This window comes from Diabrotica virgifera, chromosome 9, assembly GCF_917563875.1.
Source record: "Diabrotica virgifera virgifera chromosome 9, PGI_DIABVI_V3a".
NCBI classification, from domain to species: domain Eukaryota; kingdom Metazoa; phylum Arthropoda; class Insecta; order Coleoptera; family Chrysomelidae; genus Diabrotica; species Diabrotica virgifera.
The window spans coordinates 225,950,141-225,971,643 of NC_065451.1; the positions used below are offsets into that span (position 1 = coordinate 225,950,141).

The 21,503-nt window shown below is 32.5% G+C and overlaps 1 protein-coding gene across 1 annotated transcript in view; it reads left to right on the plus strand.

The window, feature by feature from the left end:
• Positions 1-10,618, plus strand: part of LOC126892846 (uncharacterized) — a 56,514-nt gene extending 45,896 nt beyond the window's left edge. The window contains exons 4-5 of the mRNA XM_050662649.1: positions 254-547; positions 5,521-10,618. Coding sequence (XP_050518606.1) covers positions 254-547; positions 5,521-5,714 — 488 coding nt within the window. The 3' untranslated portion in view covers positions 5,715-10,618. The remainder of the gene's footprint in view (positions 1-253; positions 548-5,520) is intronic.
• The last annotated feature ends 10,885 nt before the right edge of the window (positions 10,619-21,503 follow it).

Genomic DNA, 21,503 nt, shown 5'->3' on the forward strand with positions numbered 1-21,503 from the left:
TAAATTGTGTACAATATTTTCAATAGTTAAAGCAAATAAATTTTAAGCTCACTAAAATAAATAATCGATTACTGCCATCGACCACTTACATTCAATCTCGGTTAATTTGATTAATCGCGGCAGGTAAAGTAAAATTCTTCTTTCAGTACAATAAAGTGTTACTTTACTGCCGCAAATGGCGTCAAATGGGTACAATAATGAATGACTTTAGTGACGGTTGGCGATCAATAAAATGATTTGTTTCTCCTTCCAGCTTTTCAAGCATTTACCCATTTGGTAAACATTCTCGCAGAAACGAATAAATACGGTGTATGTAAAAGAGTCTACGGTAGAGGACATAAGCCAAAGTATTTTGCCCTCATGCCCAATTTGGAGTATAAGCCAAAATGTCTTACTATGACGCAATTGCCATCTGGGGATTATGCGGTCCCACATAAGTTCGAGGAACCGAAATGTCCAAAGGAAAAAATCAAACAAGACGATTTAAGCAATTTTTTTAATAGTTTGATAATTGAAAATCCTGGTTCAAAAACAGCGACGACTCTTGGTAAGTATGCAGATATTTAGTACACATAATCCAACTTATTTACGTCCAGTGCTGGACATAGCCCAAGTAGCAATTTGTCGACGCGACAACGTTGTCTACCGCGTGGCAACGTTTTCTTACAACGTTGTTATTGCCTAGAAGACGACCCTATTCTGCACTGATTTGGTGGACGATTTTTGAGTTGTCTTAACGTTGCCTAGGCAACCTCCTGTAAGCAACATCGTTTCGTAAGCGTTGCATAAGACCAAGGTCCCTATACCATAGGTTGTATGGTAACTTTGACATTGACAAATGAAATATTGTCATCGTGACGTCACCCAGACGATCAATTTTACGAATTGTTTGTAAACATAATAGGATACGTGGTTTGGAGGCTATATTTTGTTATTAAATATCGTTAGTGTTTAAATTTGTGTTTATATCTTGCGATATAATGTATCTATAGATATCATTAAGTGTTTTTAGTATAATAACTTAAACCCAAAACTCTTTTACAAGAAGTGTTATATACGTTGACGCCTAGCCCTATTTCTTTCGCATTTTCTTTAAGCTCCACATACAGTTCTGTAATATCTCTTGTGGTTCTTCACATCAAGTTTACATCATTTGTGTACGTTACAATCTGCTTAGACTTATTGAACAATATATCATAATCATATATCTAATTAAGTCTATAGATAATAGATCTATTATATGTACCTAATTGTTTCATAAAAAATTATAACTAATATTGCAGCCATCTGAAGATCGTTTGAATAAACAATTATAAAGTAAATGAATATATAAAATGGGGAAAATTCCCTTTATTGCACCGAAATTGTATTTTTTTATAATTTTCTGTTAATGTAAAACTTCACAGGTACCTATTGAATGGAATCATAATGTTTTAATAGTTTTAGATATAATCCAGTACCTAACGTAATCAGATGCTCTTATGTTAAACTTAAGGGAAAAACTACTAATTTTGATAGGTACATAAATCTTTAGTTGAATCTCTTTTTCACCATGGTTTACATGTTAGAAGGAATTTTTAATAATGTACTACATGCACTATCCCCAATTCAAAATGATTATATACCTACTCAAAATCATTTAAAAAAGTAAATTGTATTCAACCCATTATTAATATACCTAGGATATTTGAATGATTTAGTCCCATATATAAACACAAGAAAGAATCTACTTCTGCTTTAATTAAGTAGTAATGCTATTCTACTGCATATATTTAATTGCAATTATATTCTATGATTTTTGTAGCTCTACAGGTATCTACCACATTTTTTAAAGAATATATTAAATAAATAGTCATTAAAAATCCAAACGTATTTTTTTTAAATATACATATATATTTTCAATCATTAAAAACATTCCTACTTTCCGAGTTCATTTCAATGAGTGAAGTGAATGAATTTGAATGCAGCATTCTGGGTGACGTCACTCCCGCCATTAGATTCTCGACGCTGATTGGTGGAAAGTTACCATGCAACCTGTCTATTTATGAACCTTGGCATAAGACAACTGAAGCGACTATAAAAAGCACCTGCGCGTGCAATGGTTGCTCAAGGAGTCAGACTAGTTATGTTTTTTTACCTATATTTTTAACACCTGTATGGTGAATGCGAAAACCAAAAAAAAAATATGCAAATTTAAAAAATCAAATTTTAATATAAATGTCAAAATTTATGTTAAAGATGTTCTGTATAAATTTAATGTATTGATGGTGCTTTTAAAGGTATCAGAAAATGCCTGCATTTTTTATATTCTGTTTTCATTTTCTTTACATCCCAAAAATCTCAAGTAAAACCAAAATGGCGCATTAAACAATATTACCAATATTACTTAAAAAATACCTTATAACCAACCTTAGACGGAAAAGACAACTTAGAAGTCCAATCGCCAACCAAACCCGACCGCGCCGACTATCAAAACCATTTTAGAACGCACCCTCTTATTGGGCGACAGAGGTCATGTGACCAGTGTCAAAAGTGTATCATTCTCATTAACAGCGTTGCCACATTTAGTAGATTTCTACTTTCTTGGTAGATTTTTGATATTTTTTAAAAAATTCTATAGTTTATTTTTTAACCAGGAGGAATAAACTTAAAAGGCAGATTCACGCCTAAGAAAGTCACTAGAATAACAACCAAATACATCTTCTTTTTTGGTTGATCATGTTGGCCCTCAACGGTAATCCATAAATATTATATTATATTAATACGTCGCTAACGAGTTCTAAAAACGACTGCTTTTTATATAAAAGCAGACTAACAATCATTAAAGGAATAACACAGTTAACACAAAAAATCGCCGGTATAACTTAACTAACCCATGAAATTCCACTAGTGTCAAAATTTGATAAATGTCATTACTGTCAAAATTTTATAAGAGTGGAGTAAACTTGCCTGCAGTTGGACCATTTACAAACAAGCATTACAGCACGGTAGATTTGAATCACTCCTCTTGGTTAAAAACAAACCATTAGTAGGCAATATTTTTTAGTAGATTTTTGGTATATTTTAACAGAATTTAATCCATTTTTTTCGAATCATGAGGAAACTGTAATAAGTATTTTTGAAAAATTTAAACGCAGAATGAAAGACTGCATTATTTAGAAAAACCGAAACGTTTCTTTTGAACGAGATATTTGGAATTAAAAGTCACACTAAATTTTTTCTTTTTTTCACCCCTGTAACTTATTAAAATAAACATTATAGAAGTTTTCAGGGACTTTCGGTCCTCGGTAATAACGTAATCTTTCTTTGTGCGTTTAAATTTTTCAAAAATACTTATTAGTTTTCTAAGGATTCGCAAAAAATGAAAACATTTAAAATACATTGAACATTTTAACAGACGATTTGCGCCTATCCTCTTAAGTTAGCTGTTGTTTTTATTATAAAAAATCCCAAATATATCCCAAAAATTCGTAAGTATATTTTAGTTTTTGATTTAGTAGATTTTAGCTAAAAAATGGTAATTACCAGTTGGTGGTTTGGAATAATTAGGTTTCCAATTTTGTGGAATTCCTCTTGGGACATTTAGGACGGATGTGCATATCACTGATGTATTACTGTATATTTACATGGCCTAAAAAGAATCTACTGATTTTGTGAAAACAAAACTACTGAAAGAGTAAAAACTGACCTGGCAACCCTGTCTACGAAAGCTGATACAAAGATAGGTTATCAAATCTCAAATCTACTGATAAAACCATGGAATGGAAACCAGCTATTAAAAAAACAAATAAACAGGTTGTTAAATAAATCGAAAATTTCCATCAAAATAAAATATATAATAATAAGAAAAAAATAAGGTGATAAAGTAAATTCTTTTTCTCCTCTGGAAATTGCCGCAAGCGTATCACACCTCTACAACAACACAGGGTCGTGACGTGACAGACAACTCTACTCAAACTCAACTACAGAGTCGGCCAGGGCGTAAATTAGTTTAGCATTATAACATTTTTAAGTCGTTGCGATTGTTAAAAAAACTGAACTGTGATATGTAGTTGTCACAATGGTAATAAATTAGTTGCTCGTATAACTAAAGGTTGTAACATCGTAATGTCAGTTGGGGTAGGGGACGTTGGCCGAAACAACTGAAAATGCTCTCGGGCAACGTTGTATACAGTGCATTTGTTTGTACTGACAACCAATGCGTCGAAAAATTGCTACTTGGGAGGTCTCCTTCAATTGTTTCCACACTTCGCGGTTTTGTGCTGATTGTTGCTAGTTTTTACTAATCCGCCTGTTTATCTTCCCTTGGTCCCTATTCCATTAGCTTTCGTTGAGCCCATCAGCCTGGCGATGTGTCCTGCCCAATTCCATTTGAGCTTGGTGTCACATTCTATAACATCTGTGATACCGGTTCTTTATCTGAGATCTTCATTTCTTATTTTATCCCGTGGGGTTACATCCATCATGGATCTTTGCATACATCTTTGAGCAACCCTCATTTTCAACGCTGTTGCTTTGGTAGTCAGTCTCTCTGCTTCATGGGCCTGATTCTAATTCATTTCGACAGTCGCAATTTCATTTCGACACCGCCATGACAGCCGCAGAGTATAGCGATTCTTATTCATTTCGATATTAGTTACAACTGGGGATATTAACCTTATCATGTTGACACTACTCAGAATTTGGGTTGGCGCTCCGGTTTATTGGAATTTGTTGATAGTCTTTGGGAAAAATTATTTACCAGCTATTTTATTGCTAAAATCGAATCTTAACATTGCATACAGTCGGAAAAATGAAAGAATACCCATGAACGAACATATAAAACACGCTGTATTTTCCTGTCAACGTGTCACAAAGAAAATTGCCCAGCGCAAGTACATGTAATAATAATTATTACATGTACTTGCGCTGGCCAATTTTTTGTGTGACACGGTGACAGGAAAATACAGCGTGTTTTATATGTTCGTTCATGGTATTCTTTCATTTTTCCTATTGTATATTAGTAATATGGGGTATGACAATTCCGCAGAAAGTGTGTTATTTTATTTATAAACAAATTAGCACTCCTAAATCTTCTTTTTTTTTTTCAATTAGTGCATGCTCTGTAACTCCTAAGATTTTTCCTTTGAGCCAAAAACACTCAAATAAAAATTCACCGTAATTTAGTTCTGCACAAAGTTATTTTTTTTCCGATTTCCTTCAACAAAAATTTTACTCAGAGAATCCGAGGTTTCCCAAAAAATCTGCAGTTTTCAATTAAAATTTTTAAAATCTTTGGAGTTATAGAGCAAAAATTGAAACAAACACGATTTTCGGGCGCCATTTTGTTTATAAAAAAAGTAGCACACTATTTGCGGACTTTGCATACCTATATTATTAATACATACAATAATAAGATTCGATTCCAGCAATAAAATTGCTGGTAAATAACTTTTCCTTGTATTTTGCTAATTAGCCCAGAGTATATAGCTTTTCTTCCGGATGAGCGAAATGCTAAATTTTCACGTTCCATTGTTTTAGGTCCCACTATGTTGCTGGATATTACCCAACATAAACTGGTCAGTGAAGCGACTAAGAAGCGTCTGCAAAGGAACGACTTGGATTTGGATGCTTTGAATGTCCATCCTTTCGAAAGTGCACCGGACAATAAATTCATGGATGCTCTCAAGAGGTCTTGGCCGGCTAGAAATTCACCGTTTAATACAAAACTGTAGATATTTTATTTAATAATGACTATTAGTCCACAGTACATCGTACTTTTTGAAAGATAATTACAAAAGTCTTAAAAATGGTTTTAACTGCTTCGTTTGAGCGAGTCTACTCCCTAATAACACAAAACATTCCAGGAATGTTCCTAGAAGGTACACACAGGACATTGAAAACATTCCTGGAATGTCCCCAAAAGCACACGAACGTCCCTGGAAACTGCTGTGTCAGCATTTTAAACATTCCTTGAATGTCTTGTTGGAACATTCCATGAATGTCTACGAATGTTCTTTGAACATTCACAGTATATTTTTTAGACTGAATGTCTTGTTGAAACATTCCATGAATGTCTACGAATGTTCTTAGGACATTCAAAGTATGTTTTTTAGACATTCTCTGAAATATATCGTCAGTGATGTGACAATACCTCCTATATGTTTTTTCATGAGTTTTGCAGGAGACGAAAAACATTTTTTAAGGTCATCTCCTGTTTTCATACGTAAAGTTTTGACATGTTTTGTAGTAAATATATAGTTGAAATTACTACAAAACAAGTAAAAAAATATATGAAAACAGGAGGTGGCCCAAACAAGTTTTTCATCTCCTACAAAATTCATGAAAAAACAGATAGGAGGTATTGTCACATCACCGACGATATACCAGAAGTATATGTGGCCCTACCAAATAATACATCCTTGATAAATATAAACATTTTTATTGCACAAAATCTTGTCATATATTTTTTTCCATAATCATTACTACGATGACGATTCATTGTATTGAATTGTACATTACAATTACAATCTGGTCATAACTCTGACCAATGAGCAATTTTAATTTAACCTAAATTACTACTGTTCCTTAAAATGAAAATGAAGAGCTTACCCCATAGCGCCTCTTATCTAATCTAACAGGCGCATAAGCACTATGCTCTGCTTTTCTAACCGCACTATTCTAACATACACAGGCACACAAGCATTATGCTCTGCTTTTCACTATCACATATCACTAAAACTAGTTAAAAAGGCTTTGTCCTCTTCAATCTTCTAGTTTGCCCAGTAGTATCGAGGAGCTGAATTTCGTCAATATACATTGTAGGTATGTACTTACGAAGTTGTTGCTTGTGACTTACAACTTTAAAAACAAATCCAGCTGTAAAATATTTATGTGCCTGAAGGCTTTTGTATGTTTTCATCTGCTGTTTAGAGTAGTAACTGTGAGACTCCACCAGATAAGTATAAATATCTATAATAAGTAATTTGGTGGAATGCACTTTATGGTAAAATCCAATTCTGACTGAATTGTATATGGATCTAAATCCCCATTTATTTTCAGCTTCAATAAATATCCAAAACAATAAAAGAAATAATGTTATTGCTTGCAAAATTCATCAATATTGATAAATAGAGAAAAATGAACAGTAAATAAAAATTGTTTCCCCTACCTTTCTCCAAACATCTGGAGTTTCCAATAATAATTTCCTTAAATAATCACTTTGCAGTGTGGTAAAGTTTATAAAGTTCACAAAATACAGCAAACGAAATCCAAATGAATCCAAAATAGACAAAATAGATTTCTGTTAAAAAAACAAGTTTTGTACAAACTGTTGCTTGGAACCCTATGGTTCTCAGCCCTCGATATGGTAGATGTACATCTACAGGGTACCAGGTTTCCCCCATATGATAATCTGATGCGCTCGAGTTACTGCAAAAATCCCCGCTTGGGCTCCCCTACCATTAGAATAAAATTATTTATTTTTGTCGGACAAAAAAGAGAGCGCGATCGTTGAGTCCGACACCCGCAAGATGTCACTATAGCGCGGTACAGTTTTGTTATTAGAAAACTCTTAATTATTTTCAATTGAAAGTACAGTGGAACCTCGATAACTCGGATTAATCGGTACCGCGGCCGATCCGGGTTATCGAAAATCCGGGTTAGCCGGAGAATATGGTAAAAATTAATAAAATATGGTATACTTACAGATAAACTCCGGTATAATTGAAATAACATGAAATATATACAGGGTGAGTTTTTAGTGCGGGATCGGTCGATAATTCCATTACGGTATAGAATATCGAAAAAAGTTATTTAGAAAAAATGTAGGCAATGATATTCTCCACGCTTGGAAAATATGTCCATTTCTACAGGGTGATCAATAACAGCGTGGTATATCAAACATATAATTTTTTAAATGGGACACCCTATATATTTTTTCATATTTATATTCCCCTCATAATTCTTGTTCATATAATATAGGGTTTTGCATTACTATACAGAGTATTTAACAAGTCGACGCTGTCAAGCCAAAACGGCATAAACGACATTAACTTGATTTTTCAGGAAACACAAAAACTGATTATTTTTATTTTTACCAATTCTGCTTATCTGCACAGTGATTCAAAAAAATTGGTGATTTTTTTTCAAATTTTAATATATTGTGAACATTAATGTGGCTGAAAATACTGTCTGAAATAAATTAAAAACTATAAAATGGCGCTTATGTCCAATCAAGATATAACATTGGTGAATATGCCAAACTTACTTCTGGCGTTTGTGTCGATCGCATCGTTGTAAGGTTAGTCAATATGGCGCTTAAAAGGGATATATGCCATTAATGAAAAAAGAAACGAAAATCAAAAATTGTCGTTTATGCCAACAAGAAAAATTATGAAATTACGAAGATTTTTGATAGGGTTTATTTTTTATTAATCAAAAATACATTCTAAGTTAAAAACAAAACCTTAAATTCTTTAAACATGTTTTGGTGCTAGGATGAAATACTTAAAAGTAAATATGAAATACTTAAAAGTGGATATCTAATAATAAGTAGTGGATTCTAATTCATAATCACTGTCAATATTTGGTTCAACATCCGTATTGATTTGATTGCTTGTATTTTCCTTATTTTGATCACTACTTATACCGGCATCCAAACCATTATCTGCTGCTAAGCTGAAACATGATGTGAGATCGTGACTAAATATTTCTTCTTCTACTGCAACGTCTGGTGTTTCCTCAAAGATGATAATGTCATTGCTAAAAGCTTCTGCAATGTTGGCATTATAAATGTCATAAACCTCTAAGGGAAATATAGGGGGATTATTGTCACTCAGTATATCATTTTGTACTGATTCGGTATATGTTTTATTTTCATTTAGTAAGGCCATTCTTTTTTTACTTCTGCTATTCACGTGCAACAAAAAAATGGCATAAACGCCAAAAATCGATCGCCATTTTTAGCTATATAAAATTGATTAGAACTCTATGCTGTAAAACAAGATGAATTGTTCATCACACTAGTACAAAGTTACAATAGAATATTTTAAAATAAACTTTTTATTTGCGCAATTTTTAAATAAGAAACCTGCATAAGAATACCATTGAGGAATGGCATTTGTGTCAACCACGATGTAAATATGTTGTTTTGGCATAAACGCCTCATAGTTTTTAAAGAAATTCAGTGTGTTTACGCTTCAAAAATCAATACAAATTGAAAATATTGCAAATTTAGATAATATCATGTTACTTATCGTGCTTATTGTGCTACACACAATACAGTCACAATCGGAACGATGTTATGAACAGTGAAAACTAAGACCATTGTTTAAAAAAGAATTTTTTAAATAGTCTTTTAGTCTTTTTTTAAACAATGCTAAGACAGTTTGAAATAAATAAAGAAATAACAGGTGCCTGTGGTTTCCGATAAATCCGAGACAATGACCGTCGCTCTGCCTCCGCCGCCGTGTGACATGAGTCATTTTTACTATCGTATACATAGTTCAAATTACACAAATACACATTATCTCTCAAATATTATACATAACATTTTTATTAGGTAGATAAAGGCATTATTTTTATTTTCGATTCAGAGATCATTACCATCTTTCTATGGACCATTTCGAACTCCTTAGTTCTCATCAGGAAAGCTACCGTAATGATGCTCTGAAAAGAAAATAAAAATCTTTGCCATTTCTGTCAATTATAAAATATAATTAACATTTAGACGCTATAGCGACATCTATTAACAACTTGTCGAAACCCAAAAGACTCCATTTTCAAACAAATAAATGTTTAAAAATAATAAAATCTTTGGATTTCTTAGTTCGGAAACAGATTCTCTCTTATACCTATTCCCCATCCTTCTAAAATTTGCAAGGAATAAAGGGTGATGAATGCAGAGACATGGGGAGTCTATATAGTTGCACTCCACAACACATCAATTCACCGAGGCAAAGATCAACAAATCTGTCTCCTAGTACTCAATACGTGAGTAAGAACGTAGGTAGATAAAGGCATTATTTTTATTTTCGATTCAGAGATCATTACCATCTTTCTATGAACCATTTCGAACTCCTTAGTTCTCATCAGGAAAGCTACCGTAATGATGCTCTGAAAAGAAAATAAAAATCTTTGCCATTATATTCCCCATCCATAGGTATAAGAGAGAATCTGTTTCCGAACTAAGAAATCCAAAGATTTTATTATTTTTAAACATTTATTTGTTTGAAAATGGAGTCTTTTGGGTTTCGACAAGTTGTTAATAGATGTCGCTATAGCGCCTAAATGTTAATTATATTTTATAATTGACAGAAATGGCAAAGATTTTTCTTTTCAGAGCATCATTACGGTAGCTTTCCTGATGAGAACTAAGGAGTTCGAAATGGTCCATAGAAAGATGGAAAGATTACTATTGTCGATCTCTTGTCCGAAACATTTATAGCCTCGTTTCTTTAGTCGGACAACGTAAATCTATGTTAATCGCTCAAATAAAGTAATTAAAACCATTTTTAAGACTTTTGTAATCATTTTTGAAAGAAGATGTACTGTGGACTACATTATAATATAATTAACATTTTTATACATTTCTGTAATTTTGTCAGTTCGATTTAATAGAAATAAATTGTGTATCATTTTCTGTATTTTCTACCAAACAATTAAATCATTAGAATACAACAAACCAGCATATTATTTATGTTTCTTGGACCTTAAGAAGGCATTTGATAAGGACAAATTAAAAGACGTTACCCACTTTTACGAGTTCAGAATTATAACTATCTAGGGCCAAACATTAATAGTCCAGAAAACCACTGCGCATCCGCTAGGAAAAATATTCTAATTCAGATTTTTTGCACAATCTTACTCAAAAAGGATTCCTTTTCACAAATTTGCATGTTGCCAGGACCAAAAGGTGGTCAAACATTTTTTAAACGTTTTTTTTTGTTTTTTTCCTAAAATTATTTTTTTTGCACGGAAAAATGTTTTTTTAGGTTTTTTGGATCATTCCAAAGAGAAAAGGTCTTTAGTGACTTTTCTCTAAAAATGATAGTTTTTGACATATAAGCGATTAAAAATTGAAAAATTGCGAAATCGGCCATTTTTAACCCTCAAAAACTATGTGAAAAACTTAAAATTTTAATGTTGCCAAGGTAGATAGATATTCTTTAAATATCGATTGATGAAATCCCGAAGAGTTTTTTGCAATACAATATTCAAAACTCCTTTGTTTTTTAATTGCTAATCAAGCGTGCGCGACAGTATGGTGCAAATGAAAGGAATAAATTCGTTATTTCGTAAACTGGCGACTTTAAGGAAAAATCCCGAAACAGGTCGATTTTTATTTTTAAGTTATGATATTGTGGCATATATGGTATACTAGTGACGTCATCCGTCTGGGCGTGATGACGTAATCGATGATTTTTTTAAATGAGAATAGGGGTCGTGTGGTAGCTCATTTGAAAGGTTCTTCAATTCTCTAGTCAGTAATGTAAACATTTCCATAATTATTTATACAGGGTGTCCTTCTACTTCTTTTTTTGTCAAATAATTTAATTTAATAAAAGTTTTTTGAACACCCTGTATAAATATTTATGTAAATGTTTATATAGTCCAGAAAGCCACTGCGCATCCGCTAGGAAAAATATTCTAATTCGGATTCTTTGCACAATCTTACTCAAAAAGGACTCCTTTTAACAAATTTGCATGTTGCCAGGACCAAAAAATGGTCAAAAATTTTTTAAACGTTTTTTTTTTGTTTTTTTCCTAAAATTATTTTTTTTGCACGGAAAAAAGTTTTTTTAGATTTTTTGGATCATTCCAAAGAGAAAAGGTCTTTAGTGACTTTTCTCTAAAAATGATAGTTTTTGACATATAAGCGATTAAAAATTGAAAAATTGCGAAATCGGCCATTTTTAACCGTCAAATACTATGTGAAAAACTGAAAATTTGAATGTTGCCAAGGTAGGTAGATATTCTTTGAACTTCGATTGATGAAATCCCGAAGAGTTTTTTGCAATACAATATTTAAAACTCATTTGTTTTTTAATTGCTAATCAAGCGTGCACGACACTATTTTCCACCGACAGTATGGTGCAAATGAAAGGAATAAATTCGTTCTTTCGTAAACCGGCGACTTTAAGGAAAAATCCCGAAACAGGTCGATTTTTAATTTTAAAATATGATATTGTGGCATATATGGTATACTAGTGACGTCAACCATCTGGACGTGATGACGTAATCGATGATTTTTTAAATGAGAATAGGGGTCGTGTGCTAGCTCATTCGAAAGGTTCTTCAATTCTCTATTCAGTAATATAAACATTTACATAATTATTTATACACGGTGTCCAAAAAATTTTTAATAAATTAAATTATTTGACAAAAAAAGAAGTAGAAGGACACCCTGTATAAAAAATTATGTAAATGTTTACATTACTTGATGGAGAATTGAAGAACCTTTCAAACGAGCTACCACACGACCCCTATTCTCATTTAAAAAAATCATCGATTACGTCATCACGCCCAGACGGATGACGTCACTAGTATACCATATATGCCACAATATCATAACTTAAAAACAAAAATCGACCTGTTTCGGGATTTTTCCTTAAAGTCGCCGATTTTTGAAATAACGAATTTATTCCTTTCATTTGCACCATGCTGTCGGTGGAAAATAGTGTCGCGCACGCTTGATTCGCAATTAAAAAACAAAGGAGTTTTGAATATTGTATTGCAAAAAACTCTTCGGGATTTCATCAATCGATGTTTAAAGAATATCTACCTACCTTGGTAACATTCAAATTTTCAGTTTTTCACATAGTCTTTGAGGGTTAAAAATGGCCGATTTCGCAATTTTTCAATTTTTAATCGCTTATATGTCAAAAACTATCACTTTTAGAAAAAAGTCACTAAAGACCTTTTCTGTTTGGAATGATCCAAAAAACCTAAAAAAACTTTTTTCCATGCAATAAAAATAATTTTAGGAAAAAAACAAAAAAAAAAACGTTTAAAAAATTTTTGACCACCTTTTGGTCCTGGCAACATGGAAATTTGTTAAAAGGAGTTCTTTTTGAGTAAGATTGTGCAAAAAATCCGAATTAGAATATTTTTCCTAGCGGATGCGCAGTGGCTTTCTGGACTAATATTACTGAATAGAGAATTGAAGAAACTTTCAAATGAACTAGCACACGACCCCTATTCTCATTTAAAAAAATCATCGATTACGTCATCACATCCAGAGGGATGACGTCAGTAGTATACCATAAATGCCACAATATCATAACTTAAAAATAAAAATCGACCTTTTCGGGATTTTTTCTTAAAGTCGCCGGTTTACGAAATAACGAATTTATTCCTTTCATTTGCACCATACTGTCGGTGGAAAATAGTGTCGCGCACACTTGATTAGCAAGTAAAAAACAAAGGAGTTTTGAATATTGTATTGCAAAAAACTCTTCGGGATTTCATCAATCGATGTTTAAAGAATATCTACCTACCTTGGCAACATTCAAATTTTCAGTTTTTCACATAGTTTTTGAGGGTTAAAAACGGCCGATTCGCAATTTTTCAATTTTTAATCGCTTATATGTCAAAAACTATCATTTTTAGAGAAAAGTCACTAAAGATCTTTTCTGTTTGGAATGATCCAAAAAACCTAAAAAAACTTTTTTCCATGTAAAAAAAATAATTTTAGGATAAAAACAAAAAAAAAACGTTTAAAAAATTTTTGACCACCTTTTGGTCCTGGCAACATGCAAATTTGTTAAAAGGAGTCCTTTTTGAGTAAGATTGTGCAAAAAATCCGAATTAGAATATTTTTCCTAGCGGATGCGCAGTGGCTTTCTGGACTATAATGAAACAAACAATTATTAGTATGTTCTTTAAAGGTAAAATATTGCAAAACCTCTAAATTTTAAACAACCGCTTGGATTGACATGAAATTTGACGTACACATAGCTAACAAGTCAAAGAAAAAAAGTGATATTGTGCCGATGTGTGCTTTTGACCTAGGGGTGAATTTCACCCTCTTTTGGAGGTGAAAAATATATTTTCGAAATAAGTCCGGAAATGGATAAAATGACTAATTCTAAGCAACTTTTGTTCTATAAAGTTTTTTCACAAAGTTAACACTTTTCGAGTTATTTGCGAATGAATATGTTAATTTTTCTACAAAATAACCACGTTTTCAGACGATTTTTCGCAAATAACTCAAACAGTAAGTATTTGATCGAAAAAAAAATTCTTATCAAAAATATAGCACGTAAAAAAGTGAAAAACATGGTGTGTATATATTAGGTCACTGTACCTAGTAGAAGCAGAGTTATTAGTATAGTATAGTTGATCCAAAAGATGGCATAACCCAGACATCCAAAGTGAAAGTTATCCTTCAACACCAAATTATTCTATATGGTCCACACAATGTCCAGAAAAAAGTCACACCATTTTGAGCGTCGGGTTTGGGGGGGAGAGGGGGGAGAAATCGGTAAAATCGTAGTTTTTTAAGTTTTTCGCCAATATTTCTAAAACTATGCGGTTTAGCATGAACATTATGAACAACCTTCTATACAAAATTGTTCTACATTAAATTTGAAATAAAAAAGGCCCTATGCATAATCTTTCTAAAATGAATGGTTCCAAAGTTACGGAGGTAGTATAGTATAACTGGTCCAAAAAAAGGCCTAACCCAAACATCCAAAGTAAAAGTTTTCCTCCATCACCAAAATGTTCTATATGGTCCACATATTGTTCAGTAAAAAGTTACACCATTTTGAGCGTCCGGTTTGGGAGGGAGGTGGGAGAGAAGCCGGTAAATTAGTAGTTTTTTTAAGTTTTTCGTCAATATTCTAAAACTATGCTTAGAATAAACAATGTTATATACAAAAATGTTCTACATGAAATTTAAAACAAAAAATGTTCTATACATAATTGTTATAAAATTAACGGTTCCAGAGTTACGGAGGGTGAAAAGTCGAGGTTTTCGATACTTTTTATATTTTTTGGGCAATATTTATGATATAACTATACCAAAAACCCAGACATCCAAAGTGAAAGTTATCCTCCAACAATAAATTGTTCTATATGGTCCACATAATGTTCAGAAAAAAAGTCACACCATTTGAGCGTCGGGTTTGGGGGGGGGGGGGGAGAGGGGGGAGAAATCGGTAAATATAAAAAGTATCGAAAACCTCCACTTTTCACCCTCCGTAACTCTAAACCGTTGATTTTATAACAATTATGTATAGAACCTTTTTCGTTTTAAATTTTATGTAGAACATTTTTCTATAGAACATTCCTTACGCTAAAGCATAGTTTTAGAAATATTGACGAAAAACGTAAAAAAACTACTAATTTACCGACTTCTCCCCCCCAAACCGGACGCTCAAAATGGTGTAACTTTTTACTGAACAATATGTGGACCATATAGAACAATTTGGTGTTGAAGGAAAACTTTTACTTTGGATGTCTCGGTTAGTTAGGTCTTTTTTTGGACCAATTATACTATACTACCTTCGTAACTTTGGAACCGTTCATTTTAGAAGGGTTATGCATAGGGCCTTTTTTTATTTCAAATTTAATGTAGAACAATTTTGTGTAGAGGGTTGTTCATGCTAAACCGCTTAGTTTTAGAAATATTGACGAAAAACGTAAAAAACTACGAATTTGCAGATTTCTTCCCCCTCCCCCCCCCCCAAACCCGACGCTCAAAATGGGTGTGACTTTTTTCTGAACATTATGTAGACCATATAGAACAATTTGGTGTTGGAGGATAACTTTCACTTTGGATGTCTGGGTTTGGGTCTAACTATACCATACTATATAGCTAATAAAAAATAGGTTCACATTCGTCAAATTCCAAATCGAATATTTTAACGTGCCATAAACAAAAAATGAAGCACTTTTTTGGGGAAAACTCATTTTAACTTAAAGTGTTTAAAAAATGCTTGTTTTTGCTTTTTTTTAATTTTTTAGCATCAAAAGTAAACAAGTTACGCTCAAAATAAAGTTGGTTCCTTCTTTTTGGTAAAAAATCGGTACTATTTGGTAAAAATATGTATTTTTCACAGTATTGAAAATTGTTGTAATGAAAAGTTGTTTGGAATTAAGCACTATATTTTAATATGCAATTTCATCCTTCTAATTGAAAAAAAAAAAAATTGAATTTGTTTTTTAATTATGGATAACCAACATTATTTTCAGTTATTTCAATTATAATAACTCTTTTATTATTAATTTTACGAAAAACAGTTATTCTGTATAAAATGTTCTTCTTCTTAAAGATCTCCTAGCATAGGTTGGATATCATAATGGCTATGGTCACTTTGTTGGCTGCTGCTCTGAACAGTTGTAATGAACTACAGTTAAACCATTCTCTAAGGTTCCTCAGCCAGGAGATGCGTCTTCTTCCTATGCCTCCTCTTCCTTGGATCCTTCCTTGCATAATAACTCTCAGCATCTCATATTTCTCTCCTCTGGTAATGTGACCCAAATCTGCATGGTTTAAAACCTAAAATACAACCATCTTATATCAAATTTTGTCAGTTTAATACGAGGTATATAAAAAAATATGAATTCGCTTAAAAGTACTTAAATAAAATACCGTTAATTTTCACAATATTGAAAATTGTGATTATGAAAAGTTATTTAGAATTAAAAACTATGTTTCAGTATATAATTACATCCTTCTTATTGAAATATTCTGAACTATAAAGGTACTTTATTCTTGATCGAAATTCATCTTATTTGACATACCTCGTATAAAATTGGTCAAATTTGATATTAGATGGTTGTATTCAAGGCTATTGACCATGCAGAACTTTTTACAAAGTATACATTTTTTTCGTAAAATTATTAATAAAAGAGTTATCGTTATCACAATTTAAATAACTGAAGATAATGTTGATTATCCATAATTTTTTTTTCAATTAGAAGGATGAAATTGCATATTAAAATATAGTTCTTAATTCCAAACAACTTTTGTTTATAGCAATTTTCAATATTGTGAAAAATAAAGCTACTTTACTCTTGAGTAAAATTCATATTTTTTGACATACCTCGTATACGGCTTAAAAAAATTGATAACTGATGGTTGTATTTTAAGTTTTAGACCATGCACAACTTTTTATAAAGAACAAGCTGAAAATGCGAGCATTATCATAACGAAAACTTTGTTTATATACATATTTAAATTCATAATATGGAAAATTGCTATTACGAAAAGTTGTTTAGAATTAATAATTATGTTTTAATGTGCAAATATATCATTATAATTTAAATGTTGTTAACTACACTGCTCGTCATAGAAAACGGGCACCCCAAAAAATGGATAATTTTTCATGTCTTGTATCTCGTAAACCTGTAGTCCGCTTTAAGTAATTTTTTCAATATCTTATGGCTTTATTTTTTAACAATATCGCTGTATATAGTAATAATGTTGTTGGTAAACAGGTAAATTTTCATTGTATACCTACCGGGTGTACCAATCAAACTGTGTTTTTTCCTTAAAGTTTGCAACACCCTGTGAAATATTCTAGTATTTATAAAACACTGAAATTAAAGCCCTACAATAGCCTCAGGTTTTCTTAACATTCTGTTTCATGATTCATTCGCTTATGTTGGATAGTAGGTACAAAAGTTATTAGGTACTTTAATAATTAGGCATAGTCTTTATCAGTACAGGGTGTTTCTAAATGCGAGAACCAGTGCGACAAACTTTAAGGGGTAATTCTGCATTAAAAAATAATGACAGTTTGCTCGACAATCGTATGCCCGCAAATGCTTCGTTGCCGAGATACGGGATGTTGAATTTTTTCTTACAAATTGACGATTTATTTATTGCTTAAAAATAGAAAATAGCTTCAGAACAACAGCTTAAAAATTGGTTGAGATATGCAAATAAAATTTGGTGGGTTTCATGACGTAGTTATTGCACATTTTTTGACATACAATTAAACATTTTATATTCGCCATTGGCGTGCATACGTGAATATAAAATTCTTAATTGCATGTCAAAAAATGCGCAATAACTATTTCTTAAAATCCACCAAATTTCATTTGCATATCTCAACCGGTTTTAATGCAATAAATAAATAGTCGGTTTGTAAGAAAAAATTCAACATCCTGTATCTCAGAGGCGAAGCACTTGCGGACATATGTTTATAAAGCAAATGGTCATTATTTTTTCATGCAGAATTACCCCTTAAAGTTTGTCGTACTTATTTAGAAACACCCTGTACTGATGAAGAACATGGCTTGTTGTTAAAGTACCTAACTTTTGTATTATCCAATATAAGCGAATGTATCAATAAACATAATGTTAAGAGAACCTGAGGCTATAGTTGTATTTTAATTTCAGTATTTTATAAATGCTAGAATATGCCACAGGGTGTTGCAAATTTTGAGGAAAAAACACAGTTTGATTCGTACACCCGGTATACAATCAAAATTTACGTGTTTAGCAACAATATTATTACAGCGAAATTGTTAAAGAATAAAGATATAAGATATTGAAAAAATTACTTAAATCGGACGACAGGTTTAGGAGATACTTGACATCAAACATGACCCATTTCTATACTTTACTCGAAATTTATATATTTTTTATACACCTCGTATAAAATTAATAAAATTTGATCCGTGATAGTTGCATCATAAATCTTAGACCAAGAAGAGCTTTTTATGAAGAATAACTTTTCTTCGTCAAATTAAAAATACAAGATTTATAAATGAAAATGATGTTGGTATCCATAATTTGAGAAAATTCGTCAAATATTATAATTTTTTATTCCAAACAACAGTTTAAGAACAATTTTCAAATATTGTGAAATACATAATGGTAGGGGAGCAAAGTATGCTAAATGTGCAGTCACTCGAGCGCTTTGGAGACCTATTGGGTTGTGAAGAGTAGGTCCTAAAACCAAAAAAAGTTAAGTAACATTTTCCATTTTAGTGGGCGCTTGCCATTTTTTAATTTAATTTTCCATTTCCAACAATCGTTTTTTCCGATTATAACGCCATCTATGCATAATTCGAAAAAATGTTTCGAATAAAAGTTACTTATTTTTTCGTAAGGAATCCAAACCTGCAATAAAAAATGGGGGCTCCTATTTAGGATTTTAAAGTAACCCCCCACCCCACCTCCGTATGGGGTCGTGTTTGGTGCCATTCGATAGATTTTTTAAAAATATTAAATAAGTGTATTTTACAGTTTTTCGATCAGATGTTCATTTCGCGAAATATCGCGTAATTCGTATTTAAAATATTAAATTTACCCCCCACCCCTCTCCGTGGTAAGTCGTGTTTGGTATCATTCGGTAGATTTTTAAAAAATATTAAGCACATATTTTTTAGTTTTTCGATCTGTCATTCATTTCGCGAAATATTCGCTTTTTTCTTGTAAAACTTTGGAACTCGCCCATTTCTTTACGCCCGGCTCAAATCGTCAAATTTTTGAAATATACACTATTTTGCATGTACTTAACTTACGTTATCTTAATCTGACAATTTCGAGTTTTTTTAAGGATAGATTTTCTTTTTCGGGCCCCCCTTAACGAACCCCCCTGTGTTAAGATAGAATATATGGTAGAGGTACATATGCTGGGTACTAAGTTTCTCCCCATATGATAATCTGACGCGCTCGAGTAACTGCAAAAATCCCTGCTTGGGCTCCCCTACCATAATAATACATAAAGATAACGTGTGATCCAAAATTATTGTCACCATAGGTGGCTTTGAACGACAGAGACAGCTATACAGTACATGTCTATTCTTAATTCAGATATACTTTCCAGTTTACGTCAACTTTGCAGTGTACGTCAACTTAACAAGAAAAGTTAGGTTATGTAGTTTGTTTGATTTTATTTATTATTGTTACGTATAATTTTGTTAATTCTTTTTATTTCTGATTAAAGTTCTGTGTTAGGCTTTGACTGATTTTTTATGTTTTATAATGATAATCAAAATTAATTGATAAACCAATGATATAAATTCAGATTAAAACAAGACATACGTAATTTTTTGCGCGGCTAGCTTTGATCCCAATAATTGTGGATCGCTCGTTACTTTTTACTGATGAACTGTAGTAGTACAGTACTTATGGAACAGTCTATTTATCATTAAAGGGGAGGCCGTATACTTACTCGTACAAACCTTTTGAAAGTTATTAATACATTATTGCTTTCAAAATATACTCAAATTGTATTTTTATACATTTATTACACATATTATTTTATATAATAATTAAATTCACTATAAAATGTCATTTATATTTTATTAATAGCTAAATAATTTAAAATTTAGTTTGACATTCACGAAGTGTCAAACTCAAATGTAAATAATAACATTTGCTAACAAATTCAGATTAAAAAAAGTAGCCTACTTCCTAATCAAAGATTTCAGTTGACGTTTCGTGCGTGGTATGAGATAACCGGATTGTGACGTCACATTTTAGATTTTGAGGTCGATTATCTCGAAGACGGTTAGAGATATCGAAATGCCGTTTTCAGATTTGGATTCAGAAGACAAAACTACATGAGAATCCATCGATACATCTGCTCTAAGTATTGCAGGAGCGGCAACGCAATAACACACAGACTTTTGCAAATTTATAAACGAAAAGTTTTCGTTGATAATTTTTTTCATAAAACTAAGAATAAAAAAGTTTGCCATATGATGCCGACTTAATTGGACACGCTGTATATAATCTTTTACTTGTTCTATTCTTGTTTGTGCCACTGTAATTACCATGGGATAGGACAGAAAAATTACCTGAGTCCTCTAGTCAACTTGATAATGGATGAAATAATAAAAAAAGCAAATAATAGCAAGAATTTTAATAGTAGTATGTACGAGGGTCGTTTTTTTCAACCTCCGTTTGTCCATAAAAAATTCCCGTGAAGCGTTTCGCCATTGCGGTGCGCAGTGGGCGACAGCGCATCTCCCCCGCTACACTCTACATTAATCCCGACTTCCAGGCGTCAGTCTGTACTTTGCTACACACGAAACAACATGGCCGCGACAATTAGTTCTCCCGCCAAGTGTGAATTACGCGCTGTCATTCGCTTTCATTTGACACACGCACTTGACACATCCTTGATGTGTCAAGTGTGTGTGTCAAATGAAACTTGTGGAAATTCCATTGCCAACGATGTTAAAGTGAAGCGACGGTTGTTTCTCACCGCTTCATCAACACGTTGAACAAGCTCATCTGTAACGACAGAATTGCGACCTTGTCCCCCTTCGTCATGCACATCATTTCGTCCTTCTTTGAATTTTCGGCACCATTCACGCACAACTTCATCACTCATAAACCCTTCTCCGTACACTTGACACATCCTTCGATGAATTGCAGCTGCACTATTGCCTTCTGCCTGCAAAAAGCGAATGACAGCGCGTAATTCACACTTGGCGGGAGAACTCATTGTCGCGGCCATGTTGTTTCGTGTGTAGCACAGTACAGACTGATGCCTGGAAGTCGGGATTAATGTAGAGTGTATCGGGGGAGATGCTGTCGCCCACTGCGCACC